The sequence below is a fragment of the Saccopteryx leptura genome, chromosome 1 (genome assembly GCF_036850995.1).
Source record: "Saccopteryx leptura isolate mSacLep1 chromosome 1, mSacLep1_pri_phased_curated, whole genome shotgun sequence".
NCBI classification, from domain to species: domain Eukaryota; kingdom Metazoa; phylum Chordata; class Mammalia; order Chiroptera; family Emballonuridae; genus Saccopteryx; species Saccopteryx leptura.
The window spans coordinates 273,228,359-273,243,577 of record NC_089503.1 but is presented as its reverse complement, the minus strand read 5'-3'; the positions used below and the strand labels follow the sequence as shown (position 1 = coordinate 273,243,577).

General features: G+C 42.7%; 1 protein-coding gene across 5 annotated transcripts in view; it reads right to left on the bottom strand.

Moving 5' to 3' along the window:
- Positions 1-15,219, bottom strand: part of SLC11A2 (solute carrier family 11 member 2) — a 41,354-nt gene that overhangs the window by 14,705 nt on the left and 11,430 nt on the right. For all 5 annotated transcript variants that reach the window (XM_066354081.1, XM_066354047.1, XM_066354074.1 and 2 more), the window contains exons 2-10: positions 11,540-11,593; positions 9,394-9,542; positions 8,631-8,756; positions 8,096-8,215; positions 4,172-4,278; positions 3,556-3,626; positions 3,378-3,445; positions 851-1,006; positions 42-200 (exon numbers count right to left, since the gene is read on the bottom strand). In XM_066354081.1, the coding sequence (XP_066210178.1) occupies positions 42-200; positions 851-1,006; positions 3,378-3,445; positions 3,556-3,626; positions 4,172-4,278; positions 8,096-8,215; positions 8,631-8,756; positions 9,394-9,542; positions 11,540-11,593 (1,010 nt within the window). The remainder of the gene's footprint in view (positions 1-41; positions 201-850; positions 1,007-3,377; positions 3,446-3,555; positions 3,627-4,171; positions 4,279-8,095; positions 8,216-8,630; positions 8,757-9,393; positions 9,543-11,539; positions 11,594-15,219) is intronic.

Sequence of the window (15,219 nt, the reverse complement as noted above, 5' to 3'; positions counted from 1 at the left end):
ACCCTCACATACATGACCACTTATGACCCTGGCTTACTTACCACCTGCTGGTTGGTTTTCCCAAAAAATGCTTCAGCAAACACTGAGACGACAAAGACATTGATGATGAAGGAAACAAAGAGCGCAATGCAAGATTCAATGAAAAAGTACTTATTGGCTTCTCGAACTTCCTGCTTTTTGGCTCGGTTTACCTGTCTGGACTGGAGAGATAATAACAGTAGTCATTTTTTGGACTATTTGGAACAAGTTTCATTGTAATATTTCATGAGGTTAGAGACAATTGAAAGATTTAGAGGACAAACAATTGATTAAATGAAATGTGAGAGAACTTGCATACATCCTCGTTCACTAAGAACTTCATGACCCTTGGATGACATTGCACATTCCTCAAATAGGTAAAAGTAATTGACTACTGAGCTCTGTTATTCCGGCTGTAAGAACCAAAAAACAACCTGTCCTAAGGAATGCATAACCTTAATTATAAAGGTCTTTGAAATCTTTCAGCAAACTATTATGTAATACTGGCTGGTAAAAGGTTGGTTGGGCAATTTACTCCTGACCTCCTCAAGGCACTCAGGGTTTTGAGATTAAAACACAAGAGAATTGGTGCACTTTCAGACCTTTTATTTGTTTTATGAAGAACTTTAGTCCTAGTTTCTCTCTGGGTTAGTTATCTCTGGTCATAAAACAGAGTCCATGTGTTAGCAGTTTATAAATGTCCAACCATGGAAAAATACCTTGGTCCTTCAGGACTCTAAGAGTTATAAACTAAGTATGTGTCCCTTGCAACTAAAGGAAAACATCCCAGAAACTATCCAGGAGGTCACTGAAATAGAAAGGCCTTGCTCACCTTGACTAAGGCAGAATGCAGGTACATGTTGTGTGGCATGATGACAGCTCCCACGATGCCCACAGCCTGCTGGATCTGTGGGGTGCCACAGCCTGAACAGGATGGCAGGAACATGCCCTTGAGTACCTCGCTCTGGCTGGGTCGCACTGTAACATACTATATACCAACATAACAACTATTAGCCTTTACTGGAATATGAGACTGAGGGATAACGGTACTAGGAAACACTCAGCATCTTTACTCCTTTCCTTACAACCCCTTCTTCTTCAACAACTACCTAGGATAATTAGGAATACAGAACTATCACAAACCAAGCAACATAAAGTGTTTGCTACCAGAGATCAGAGAATTCAACTAGGATAGCTAGATATTTTACATCATATTTTAAATACACAAAATAGGTGTATAGAGAATATAATTAATATTCTAAAGAAATAAAATGGCTGCTAAAGGCCTTATAGATATTTTACAATAACTTCTATGAGACGACCCAAGAATATAGCCAATTCTTTTTTTTTTTTTTTTTTTTTTTTTTGACAGAGCTAAAGAGTCAGAGAGAGGGGCAGTCAGGGACAGACAGGAATGGAGAGAGATGAGAAGCATCAATTCTTCATTGCGGCACCTTAGTTGATCATTGATTGCTTTCTTGTATGTGCCTAGACCAGGGGGCTCCAGCAGAGCAAGTGACCCTTTGCTCAAGCCAGTGACAGTGGGGTCACGTCTATGACCCCACACTCAAGCCAGCGATCCCGTGCTCAAGCCAAATAAGCCTGTGCTCAAGGCAGCAACTTCAGGGTTTCGAACCTGGGTCCTCCACATCCCAGTCCAATGCTCTATCCACTGCGCCACTGCCTGGTCAAGCCAGTCGATTCTTAATTGTCCACACTATTCTTAGTTCACCTATATTCATCTAAAGATCCCTGTGTTTACCACTAGCATAAACTGGCTCATTCATAAACACTTTTCATACATACTTTTTCCTGGTTCAGCATTTCTCTTGAAAGCTTTACACCAAGCTGTATAATCTACTCATAGATTAGATATATTTCTGAAAGTCTAGCCAGGCCAATAAACAGAAATCAGTTAATCTGGTCATTGAAAGGTGCTATCACTGCACATAATGGTACTGATTCCTAGGACTGCTTGGGTTGGAGCAAAACCAGGAAACATCCACTGTATCCCCTATGGTTGCAATATGGAAAAAGTTCAAACAGCTAGTAAAAAACCAGAAGGAGCAAAAACAGAACCACCCTGTAACACCCTTTCTAACCCTCTCCAAAGCTGTTCTGTTGTCAACATGGCCAATTTGGATGTAGGGAGTCTAATCTGGAAAGTCCTAAAATGTCTAGTTATTTTCCATACAGGAATCCCTGAAGACCTTCCTGGACACTAGTCTTTGCTACAGATAATAGATTATAGTCCATCAAGTTTGGCCCAAGGCTTAATTGGCTTTTTCTTTCTTTTATTTTTTTCCTTCTGCTTTTACTTTTATTAACATTTTTCATTTTATGCTACATTTATTCTCGGGCCATAAGTTTTTGTTTCTTCAGTTTCTTCTGGAATATCTTTTTCTTCTGTGCTATCTCCTCTTCTGGTGTAGGAACAACCTGCTCTTTTTCAGTAAGGATCATCTCAGTGTGGCAGGGAAAGCTCATGCATGGGATAATTCATCCATAAACTCTGTAAGTTCTGCCCCACATCTTGGGAGCTTTGTTCACCTGGATGTGCTACCTAAACCCCTTAAGGTCAGTATTGCTCTCTGATTTTCTTTTTAGTGAGAGGAAGGGAGGCAGAGAGACAGACTCCCGCAATCACCCAGGCTGAGATCCACCTGGCAAGCCCACTAGGGGGCGATGTTCTGCCCATCTGGGGCAGTTGCTCCATTGCTCAGGAACAAAGTCATTTTTTAGTGCCTGAGGCGAGGCCATGGAGCCATCACCCAAGGCCAACTTTGCTTAAACCAATAGAGCCATGGCTACAGGACGGAGAGGGAGAGAAGGGGTAGAAGCAGATGGTCACTTCCCCTGTGTGCCCTGACCAGGAATTGAACTCGGGACATCCCTACACTGGGCCAACGCTCTACCACTGAACCAACTGGCTAGGGCACTCTGCCTTTTTAAGCATGTGCAGCAAAAATTCAGCACTTTTTTGGAGCCATCACCCTGTGTCCAGCCCCACTGTTTGGCCTAGGTACACCTACCACCTCCACCATTGTCATGACAGAATGCCTCCATAAAGTTACATACTTCAAATACTCGATGGCCTTTCTGATATGTATACTCTTGATGGCCTGGGCAGTTTCATTGAGAGTATTCTTAAAGTGAACACAAAGATATGAACCTCTACATGTGGATGCTTTTGCATGATTTCTGGGTCAAAAAAATAGCAAACCATTTTTAGAGGTCACCTCAAGCCTCTTAAAGAAGAGGAAGCAATTAACTTTTCCTTAACACATGCTAGCATTATACTGTCTTTTATAATACAGGCAAAATAAAATTTTTGTTTTAAAAAGCTAATGAACACTTGCCTCATATCCAAATGTGAGGGCCATAACAGTGATGAGAAAGCCAAAAAATGCTTCCAGCTTTCGCAAGCCTAAAGGAGAAAATGTAAAAGTGTGAGTTCACAGGAGACAGACTTCCCCATCAGCCACATAATGAAAAAGTAGCTTCTTTGTCTAATCCCTCCATTCCCACTCTACTTACCATATTTGTCCAAAAAGAGAAATACAAAGGTATCTGCAATGGTGATGAGAACTCCACCCCAGAGAGGGACCCTAGGTCAAAGATAAGATATGGAAACTAAAGGAAAGAAAGGAAACATTGAGAAGCACTTTCTTCCCAAAAGCTCTTCATACATACATCTGGAGAAGCAAGGACTTGGGAGAGAGAGGACAGTGGCAGCAGGCCAGGCTTTGGGTAGTTTAGGATCACAGCAACAACTGAATAATATTCATTCAAACTTGAATATCTACTATGTCAGACATTTAGGATACAAAGCTGAAAAGAAGGGGTCTTACCCCTCAAGGAGCTCACTGTCTAGTGGGATAATCTGATATACAAATAATTATGATATACAATACTACACAAATAAAAGACATATGCATAATACAGGTATTTATAACCCAACACGAGAACATGGAAGATATACAGCCTACATCTGCCATGAAAGAGGAAGGTGGCCCCAGAGAGGCTACACAGAAAGTATATATAATAAGCTTGAGTTGAATCTTGAAAATTGAATATAAGTGGGATTTTTGTTTTTACATTTGCTATGAAATCTAGCAAAATATGATTACTTTCTAGAGGGAAGCCCCCTCACCTTCCTACAGACAGGAGATTGATGGCAATGGCTGAGCCAATAACTTCTTGCATATCTGAGCCAATGATAGCCAACTCCACCATCAGCCAAAGGATAATTCGTGGGACCTAAATACCAAAAAGAGAGACATGGTTCAAATTCATCATTTCTCAGAACTTCCCCCATAGTTTGAAATTCACATTTTGGAACTAATCTATAAACAGTCCTTTATAAGCCTTTAGTCTAGAGATAAAAGTACCACAACTTGGCTCCACTTGACCCCTTACTGCACTGTGGCCCCCAGTTGGAGAAGGCAAGGCTGCTTCTATGTGGTGGAGCTTACAAGTCAAGGTCTGGGCAGCAGCTGATCCTAATTTTTTCTCTTTCCCTTCCATTCAAGAGAAAAAATGGAATTTTCATTAATTAATTTCCTGTCTAAAATCAAGCTAAAAGTCTTAGGAGGAAATGAGGATGCTAATACTGTCAAAATATTGTTCACAGATAATAAAAAATTACTGTGGAATAAAATATCAATCTTGACTGTAGCTGAAGAGACAAAACAAATGTGAAAAGGCTGGGGTCATCCTTAATGTAATAATATTATGGAAGCAAGTAAAAAAGGACAGATAACACAAAAGGACTCAGAGCAAAGTGGCTAGAATTGGCTGGTATATAATAAAATAGGAAATTAATCTGGTCAAACAATGCAAGTGAAGGATAAATTTGGTTAATGCTGGCCTACTGAGGCCAGAGAAAGAACACCTCCAGGTATCCACTACCCAAAAATCTGTCACAAAAAACAACTGTTAAGATACATAAAGAAAGAGAAGCTTAGAAAAATTAAAAATTACCAAGGTTTTCTTTTAAGAAAAAAAGATAGGGATACTTTCTCACAGCTAGGAGAGATTAAACATTTAGGACAAACCAGAGGTAGATCAGCAGTATCTCATCTAAAGAGGAAGCTAGGTTAGCCCTGGCTGGGTAGCTCAGTTGGTTAGAGTGTTGTCCCAATATGCCAACGTTTGAGGGTTTGATCCCCAGTCAGGGCACATACAAGAACCAACCAATGGCCTGACCAGGTGGTGGCGCAGTGGATAGAGCGTCGGACCAGGATGCAGAGGACCCAGGTTCGAGACCCTGAGGTTGCCAGCTTGAGTGCAGGCTCACCTGGTTTGAGCAAAAAGCTCACCAGCTTGGACTCAAGGTCGCTGGCTTGAGCAAGGAGTTGCTTAGTCTGCTGGGGGCCCACGGTCAAGGCATATATGAGAGAGCAATCAATAAACAACTAAGGTGTGTCGCAATGAAAAACTAATGATTTATGCTTCTCATCTCTCTCCGTTCTGCCTGTCTGTCCCTATCTATCCCTCTCTCTGATTCTCTCTCTGTAAAAAAAAAACAAAAAAAACAACCAATGAGTATATAAATAAGTGGGGCAACAAATTGATGTGTCCCCACCTCTAAAATAAAAAAGTCAAATTAAAAAAAAATCATTTGAGATTTTGCTTCCTGGTACATGTTGTCAGCCTGGCTCAAATAAACTTATAAAAAAAATTTATTTAGGCTTGACCAGGCAGTAACATAGTGGATAGAGCATCAGACTGGGACATGGAGGACCAGGTTTGAAACTCCAAGGTCATCGGCTTGAGCGCAGGCTCATCCAGCTTGAGTACAGGGTCGCTCACTTGATTGTGGAATCATAGACATGACCTCATGGTCACTGGCTAGAGCCCAAGGTCGCTGGCTTGAGCAAGAGGTCACTCACTCTGCTATAGCCCACCCCCCTCAGTCAAGGCAGTCAATGAATAACTAAAGGAGCCACAATGAAGAATTGATGCTTCTTATCTCTTTCCATTCCTTCTTGTCTGTCCATATCTGTCCCTCTGACTCTCTCTCTGTCTCTATCACAAAAAAAAAACAAAAAAAAACCCCACAAAACATTATTTAGGCCCTGGCCAGTTGGCTCAGCAGTAGAGCATTGGCCTGGTGTGTATGGAAGTCCCAGGTTCAATTACCAGCCAAGGCACACAAGAGAAGTGCCCATCTACTACTCCACCCCTCCCCCTTCTCTCTCTCTATCCCTCCATCTCTCTCTCTCTTCCACTCCTACAGTCATGGCTTGGTTGGAGCAAGTTGGCCCTAGTGCTGAGGATGGCTCCATGGCCTCATTTCAGGCGCTAAAATAGCTCAATTGCTGAGCAGCGGTCCCAGATGGGCAGAGCATCACTCTGTAGGGGACTTGCCAGGGGGATCCCGGGGACTCAAACCCAGCAACTTCTGCACACTGGGATGATGCTCCAACCAACCAACCTATCTGACCAGGGCTTAATCTTTATTGTGTTTTTTTTTTAAATTTAGAGAGAGACAGGGACAGACAGAAAGGAAGTGAGAGAGATGAGAAGCATCAACCCATAGCTGTGGCACTTTAGTTGTTCACTGATTGCTTTCTTGTACATGCCTTGCAGGGGGGCTCCAGCTGAGCCAGTGACCCCTTGCTCAAGCCAGCGACCTTGGGCTCAGGCCAGAAACCTTGAGCTTCAAGCCAGTGATCTTTGGGCTCAAGCCACCAATCATGGGATCATGTCTATGATCCCACATTCAAGTAGGCAACACTGTGCTCAAGCCAATGAGCCCACGCTCAAGCCAGCGACCTCAGGACCTCAGGGTTTCGAACCTTGGTCCTCAGCATCACATCCCAGGTTGATGCTCTATCCACTGCGCCACTGTCTGGTCAGGTGTGCGTGCGTGCGTGCGTGCGTGTGTGTGTGTGTGTGTGTGTATTTTAGACAGAGAGAAGGGAAGGGAGAGAGAGGTGAAGGGGAAGGGGAAGGGAAGCATTTGTTGTTCCACTCAGTCATGCATGTTTTGGTTGCTTCCTGTGTGGGCCCTAATGAGGATCAAACCTGGAACCTTGTTGTTTCAGGACAACAATCAACCAACTGAGCTAACCAGCCAGGGCCTTTAAATTAATAAATGCAAATTAAATTTAAAAAATTAAATTTAAAGATGAAGCTAGGTTAAAGCTATCTTCCAGACACAGACTCCATTTCTGTCGTAGGTGGCAGTAAGAAAGGCAAGGTGTGCAGAAGGAAGCTGTAGAAGACTGTGTAACATCCAGGGTCAGTTGAATTGAAAAATAATTATTAGCAAACCTAAAGATCATGCCACAAATAGTTTGTATTATAAAGAAGAAACTTTTTTCAAATTTATGGCAAAGTTAAACAGAAAGAAAATATGGATAATGCGAGGTGGTAAGAGTGATATGAATGTGTGAATAAAAGTGCTTAAAGAACACCCCTCCACGGGCTGGGCACCACAGGAGCCAGAAGGCAGAGTGAATGGTAAATGTTTAAACAGCTCTTTTCTAAGGAAACCTTCTGGAAAAAAAGTAAATCTCAAGTTAAATTCTGAAGGAGCGCCTGACCAGGCGGTGGCGCAGTGGATAAAGCGTCAGACTGGGATGCGGACGACCCAGGTTCGAGACCCCGAGTTCGCCAGCTTGAGTGCGGGCTCAACTGGTTTGAGCAAAACTCACCAGCTTGGACCCAAGGTCTCTGGCTCAAGCAAAGGGTTACTCAGTCTGCTGTAGGCCCGCAGTCAAGGCACATGTGAGAAAGCAATCAATGAACAACTAAGGTGTCCCAACACGCAACAAAAAACTAATGATTGATGCTTCTCATCCCTCCGTTCCTGTCTGTCTGTCTCCCTGTCTATCCCTCTAACTCTCTCTCTGTCTCTGAAAAAAAAAAAAATTCTGAAGGAGCATAGAAATGTTGCTTGGCAGCCAGAGGAGGCTACAGAATTTCCCTTGGGACTTCCAGTCCTCAGGGCCACTGAGCCCGAAGTCCTCCATTGTTTCAGCATACAGTAGTAGGGCCAGCACAAATTGCCAGGCACATAGATTCCTATGATGTGAGCGACAGACAACCAGAACAGTACATTGCTCACCTTGGCATACTGACGGTGACACACTTCAGCGAGATGCAGCCCAGTGACTACTCCCAGTCTAGCTGCAAGGCGCTGCAACAGGAGTCCCACAATGGTGGCCAACAGAAGAACCCAGAGCAGCTAGAGAACAAAATCCCACCAAGACACTCATTAGACAACTGAGGTTTTTTTGTTTGGTTGTTTGGCAATGTGAATGGGAAATAGTATATTTAGGAAAGAGCTCAGGTCAGGAATCAAATGACCTGAGTTCTATTATCAGGTTCTGTTCTGCACATAACCTGGTATGTCTCCTTGTACCTCTCTGTACCTCTCTGAGCCTTAGTTTCTCTCATCTGCAGTTTCTCCTTTATTCAAGGAAATTATGTGAAATAAAATAAAAAACCTGATAGGACAGTACTTTTCACCTAAGTGTCACACTAGTGAAATATCTGCATGTCGGTCCAGAGGTTGATATCCAATAAGGTAGAACGGAGGAAAAGGATGTGAAAATGTATTGTATGTGTTAAAAGGGACACGGATAGGACTAGACGCTTACCTTAAACCCGGCCACTGCTCCAGATTGCAAATCAGATTCGATGTTTCCTGGATCCAGATAGGCAATGCTCATAAGAAAGCCTGGTCCCGTGAAAGCCCAGAGTTTACGAAAGCTAAAACAAGAGTACTGTACGAGAGGAAGAGATCAAACCAATTACCACCTCCAAACTGCCAATCTATTTTACCACACATAAAGCAACAACATCAGCCTCATAAGAACAAAAGATTTAGGATGTTGAGTACTGGGTATGCCCAAGTTTCACTTCCATCTTATCCACTTCTTGTCAATAAGCTGGCCACTTCTCTGTCCAAGGAAGAGCCCTTCCCTTACCTGCTCTTTTCTATCAGCCTCTCATTTGCCCGGGGGGGGGGGGGGGGGGGGGGAGTTTGAAAAGATATTTTATTTTGTTGTGGCTTTATTTTCATTTCTCTTTTTTTTCCATCAGCTTCTCATTTTAAAACCAGAGTAACAACAATATCAGTACTTCTGTGCCAACCACTATCCAAATGGGACAAAACCCATTGTAAAATTGGAACATAAAACTCATACTTCCTTTATCAAAATAATGCTAATACAACTTAGCAACTGTTTTCAAAACCCTCATTTTCCTTAACAATTTCTATTATTCTGATTACCAAAACTCAGTCTTCAGAGACTGCTTGCAAAAATTAGATCTGAGGCTGTTGACCTTGAGTCGTCGTTCAGCAGACTTTTCAATCATGTTTTTCCTACATAACTTTTCTTCCAAGGGCCTGTCACTAACCTCCTCCTCGGGAATGGCAATCTTCTCATCAAAATAGGTGGTGAAGGGCTCCTCTGAGTTCCCAATGGACTGTGGAATAGAGGAGTTACTGTAAGCAGGGTTGATGGCACCAAGACTGGCAGAGTCTCCATGTTCTTCAGAAGATTCATCTGAATAAACAGATTTTTAAAAGAATTTTTTTTTTAAATATGCTAACAATTCATCCTTAGTACTATTGAAATTAAATCTTTTTAATTTAATTAATTAATTCAAGGCACAAGACCAATAACCTGACTGTATCTCAATTTACTTCTAACACTTTATTTTTATTTATATTTTTAATAAACTAATTTTTGAATAAACAATACATTCACATGATTGAAAAGTTGAGAAATACAAAAAAGCTTATGGTAAAAAAACTCCCTCTCATTCCCTTCCCCAGTCACCAGCTCAAGATCAATTTTAACACTAATCTCACAATGGGTTTCTTACTTATTAATTTCCTTCCTTTCCTTCCTTCCCTTCCCCTTCCCCTTCTTTCTTTCTTTCTTTCCTTCCTTTCTTCCTTCCTTCCTTCCTCCCTCCCTCCTTCTCCCTCCCCCTCCTTCCCCCCTCCCTTCCTCCTTCCTTTCTTCCTCTCTCCTTCCCTCCCTCCCTTCCTTTCTTTTTCTTTCTCTCTCTCTCTCCCCCTCCCTCCCTTTCTCTCTTTCTTTTAGGTGAGAGGAGATAGTGAGCCAGACTCTCACATGTGCCCCAACCAGGATCCAACCAGCAACCCTGTCTGGGGCTGATGCTCAAGTACCGGTCTATTTTTAGCACCTGAGGCAGACGTGCTCTGACCAACCAAGTTATCATCAGCGCCTGGGGCCCCACTTGAATCAACTGAGCCACTGGCTGCAGAGAGGAAGAGAGAGAGGAGGGAAAGAGGGGCAGGGAGAAGCAGATGGTTGCTTCTCCTGTGTGCCCTGACTGGCAATCAAACCTGGGACGTCCATATGCCAGGCCAATGTGCTATCCACTGAGCCACGAGCCAGGGCCCAACTTGGTAATTTTTAGAAACATTTAATTTTCCTCTAATAACACTGATGTCTATAGCTCAATATATTAGATTTCCAGACTAGCTTCATTACTACCCTAAATCCTAACTCTTAGAAGAAAGAAATCAGGTCAGTATAGTGGGACACACACCACCAGCACCACCACCACTCTTCCCAATATTTGGTATGATTTACTTGAAGAAACATCCTTGGACGTTATACCTCCGGGAGGCTTCTCAAAAAATGTAGAAGTTACAAAATCCTGCCACAGTTCAGTCTAAAATGTGAAGCTCCAGGGAAACCACCAAGTAGGAACTCCTTTGCCTCCTGACTAAGGCCTATAGTGAAGAGCTTCAGGTCACGGGGTGACCCTCGTGACAGGGCTCATCTATGACCAAGGTCAGTGTTCCCCTGACCCCAGCAGTTTTCAGTTAATCTTAGATGCAGAAAGGGGGAGGAACTGGACACAAAACCCAGTTTGTTGTAGCCATCAAATGGATATTTTGAACCACAAAGCTTTACTCTCAGTGTTTCCAAGAAATCTTTACAACCCCCAATTATAAAAACAAAAGGCTTTCTTTCTATAGAAAGCTGACCCACTTTACTTTAGGTGGCCCTGAACTGATAAGAAAATTTATAAGAAAGGGAATGAAAGTTCTAAAAGGGAAATTTAGAATTAGGAAGGATTAGTCAAAGCAGTCAAGAAGCTCTAATCAAATACACAGTATAAGGTGCACAGGCAGTATTTTACTGCCCCATAAATATCTGAAATGCCATCATCAGCCAAAGCACCCGAGGTTTTTATAACAGGTGTGTGAATAATACTGCTTTTGCAAGCATTACTGCTATAGAAACCAGACTTGTAGCTAATCTTGTCTCATTTCAGACTTGGAAACAAGATGAGGCAGGTCTCTGTGGTTATAAAACCTTTTTCATTTACAGCATAAATCACAGATTGTGCCTTCTGAATGGAGCAGGTCTCCATAAAGATATTGTTGGCTGGGGGAGAGCAAATGGGGACAATTTATGTTGGAATAGACAACAAGAGGGAAAATATAGTAAATTTCTGTTATTGACTTAAGCCTAATTCCAAATAAAAATTAGACAGTAACACAAAAACTGTAAATTACCATCTGGCATCTTTTGTTCAGGACCCAACACCATGGTTTTCTTAGAATAAGATTCTGCAAAGTAGAAAAAAGAGGGAAAGACTTAATTAACAAGTTCAGAAACAGCTTTTTGTACTCTGTACAACCATACCCTTATTATGAAAATAATTCTTTTACTAAATTAGATAAACTTGAAAATAATTATAGTTTTCAGAGTATGATTAAGAGATATTTAATTTAAAATGTAAGTTTTAATCATGCTTTTGCTGACAAGACTTCAAAATCAAATTGAAGCCCTGGCTAGATATCTCGGCTGGTTAGTGTCATCCTGATACGCCAAAGTTGTGGGTTCAATTCCCAGTCAGGGCACATACAGGAACAGATAAATGTTTCTGTCTGACTCTCTCTCTCTCTCTTCCTCTCTAAAAGCAATCAATAATTTTTTTAAAAAAAATGAGCCTGACCAGTGGTGGTGCAGTAGTAGATAGAGCAATGACCTGGGACACTGAGGTCCCAGGTTTTATACCCCAAGGTCGCCAGCTTAAGCATGGGATCATCAACATGATCCTGGGATCAGCCAAAGGTTGCTGGCTTGAAGCATAAGGAAGGGGTCACTGGCTCAGCTTGAGCCCCACCACCACCCCGTCAAGGCACATATGAGACACAATCAATGAACAACTAAGGCAATGCAACTCATCTCTTTCTCTACCCTCTCTCTTTCTCTCTCCCTTCCTGTCTCTCTATTTAAAATAAAATTGAGGCTAATGGCATTCATAGAAGCAAGCAAATGCTTTTTTTAAAAGAAGCAGGCGGTATAGCAGGGGTCCCCAAACTAAGGCCCGCGGGCCGCATGTGGCCCCCTGAGGCCATTTATCAGGCCCCCGCCACACTTCCGGAAGGGGCACCTCTTTCATTAGTGGTCAGTGAGAGGAGCATAGTTCCCATTGAAATACTGGTCAGTCTATTTATTGATTTAAATTTACTTGTTCTTTATTTTAAATATTGTATTTGTTCCCGTTTTGTTTTTTTACTTTAAAATAAGTTATGTGCAGTGTGCATAGGGATTTATTCATAGTTTTTTTTTATAGTCCGGCCCTCCAACAGTCTGAGGGACAGTGAACTGGCCCCCTGTGTAAAAAGTTTGGGGACCCCTGTGGTATAGAATGGTTTAGCACCAGGTTCCCCACTAATGTGCTTCTTGCACAATGGGCAAGGGGCTCTCCACACCTCCACAAAGGCAATCACCTGTATCTGCTTTGCCTCCAGACTAAACCAAATTTAAAATCAGACTGACTTCTTCCCATTTGTATGAATTTTTAAGGGCAGAGATCTATAATTCTCTTTGACCTACAATTTTGGCTTGAGAAATAGAGGAAAGACATAAGAGGCACAGTGATCAAGCTGCTAAATTATTAACTTCAAGTAGGGTGAGGCATCAAAAAAATTTTTGTTTTAACCGACTTTGGGAACTTAAGCTTTTGAAGTTTCTAGTCCTACCTGAATGTATCAGTACATTGTGCCTTTGATGCCTCCAGTTAACCATCTAAATGACCTCAAAAAGTAAATGTTCCACTGCTTAAACCACTAGACATCTGATGACTAATCATCTTGGACCAGTGTGGGAGCTAAGAATGCAGAACTGATTTTCAAGAAGAATGTACTTTTTACTGTAAAGCACTGACTTTTCCTTCTCCTCGGTATTGCCTCATACCCAGGAGGCTATGACTAGAAATAAATGACAAAGATCTATTCAAAGGACTTGTGCTTCAATTATCTGGAAAGGGGAGAAATAGCACCTCACCAGCATACCAGTAGTGGAGGACCACTATCTCCCAGCCTCATATTTCCCTGAGGAGAGACTTTAGCTATGTCTCATTCTCCAACCCTTAAACAACTGGGAGCAGAAACTAATGGCCACAGCCTTCCCCTCCTCGGCTTTCAAGGAGAGCTGATGCACTAGGACGGCTAGGAATGGTCCGAAGATGCCAGCACTTCTTAGTCCTGCAGTAAGCAGCCTGTGGGGATGAGGTGACTGAAATGCCGAGCATTCTGTTGGGTTAAGTTCAGCTTTGGGGAAGGGAGCATTAATAAGCTCAACTGGCCACAGAACTATGGTGTATTCTTCAACCCCACCAATAAGGCTGATTTTTAAAAATTTTGATCTACTGATTAAGGAATCTACTTCTCAGTCAATTCCAAATTCAGAAGCAGAAAGATGAGGTAATACTTACTGTAGCACTCCCACACACTTATATCCCCATAACTATCCTACTGGAAAAGGTATGAAACCTCCTCTTAGCTATCTTTTATTCTTTAAATTGTTTTTCACTCTTAACCCTTTGTTCCTCCTAACTGAACAGTCCTCCACTTTCGTTTTAGGTCATCTAGCTACATAGTCTATACTATACCTATCATATAGAATTACAGAATTCAGACCCAAAGAAGGTTTTAGGTTTTATCTACATTCTGGGGTGTAAGACATACCACCACATGCTAATTTGCTAAACATTTTCCATTGCTACAGTAACCAATGTCAACAATTCTGTTGTAATATACAACTAGCCATGTCCCTCCCATCAGGTTTTGAGCCTCCAGATAGCTAAACACCAGCTAATAGACCCCAATAACAGTGACTAAATCCAATTCCACTTACAACAGCTCCTCACCTAAAGGAGATTTACACATCGGACAACTCAAAAGTAGCAGCAGCCACTTGGCTTTCAATCACAGCACAGCCCCTAAACACCACTTAGCACCTTTTTACTTTTATTTTACATACAATTCTAAGAAGCCAGGCAATGAGGTTATCCTAACACACAATAAATTAGAAACCACAAATCAGATCTGGAACTAAGGCTCTTAAAGGAAAAGGTCTTCAGCCATTTGGAATGAGGCAAAGAGCCCTTCCTCATATATCCATCAACTCTGAGAACATTATTATTAAGAATAATTATGGGCCCTGGCTGGTTGGCTCAGTGGTAGAGCGTCGGCCTGGCGTGAGGAAGTCCCGGGTTCGATTCCCGGCCAGGGCACACAGGAGAGGCGCCCATCTGCTTCTCCACCCCTCCCCCTCTCCTTCCTCTCTGTCTCTCTCTTCCCCTCCCACAGCCGAGGCTCCATTGGAGCAAAAGATGGCCCGGGCGCTGGGGATGGCTCCTTGGCCTCTGCCCCAGGTGCTAGAGTGGCTCTGGTCATGACAGAGCGACGCCCCGGATGGGCAGAGCATCGCCCCCTGGTGGGCGTGCCGGGTGGATCCCGGTCGGGTGCATGCGGGAGTCTGTCTGACTGCCTCCCCGTTTCCAGCTTCAGAGAGAAAAAAAAAAAAAAAAGAATAATTATGGCCAGACAGTGGTGCTTTGAGCAGAGCACTGACCTGGGACACTGAGGGCCCAGGTTCGAAACCCCGAGGTCATTAGCTGGAGACATTCTCACCAGCTTGAGCGCAGGATCACCAGTTTGAGTGTGAGATCATAGACATGATCCCATGGTCGTTGGCCTGAGCCCAAAGATCTCTGGTTTGAGCCCAAAGGTCTCTGGCTTGAAGCCCAAGGCTGCAACACCCCCCCCCCCCACGTCAAGACACATGAGAAAGCAATTAATGAACTACTAAGGTGCCATAACTATGAGTTAATGCTTCTTATCTCTCTCCCTTCCTGTCTCTGTCCCTGTCTATTCCTTTCTCTCACACTTAAAAAAAAAAA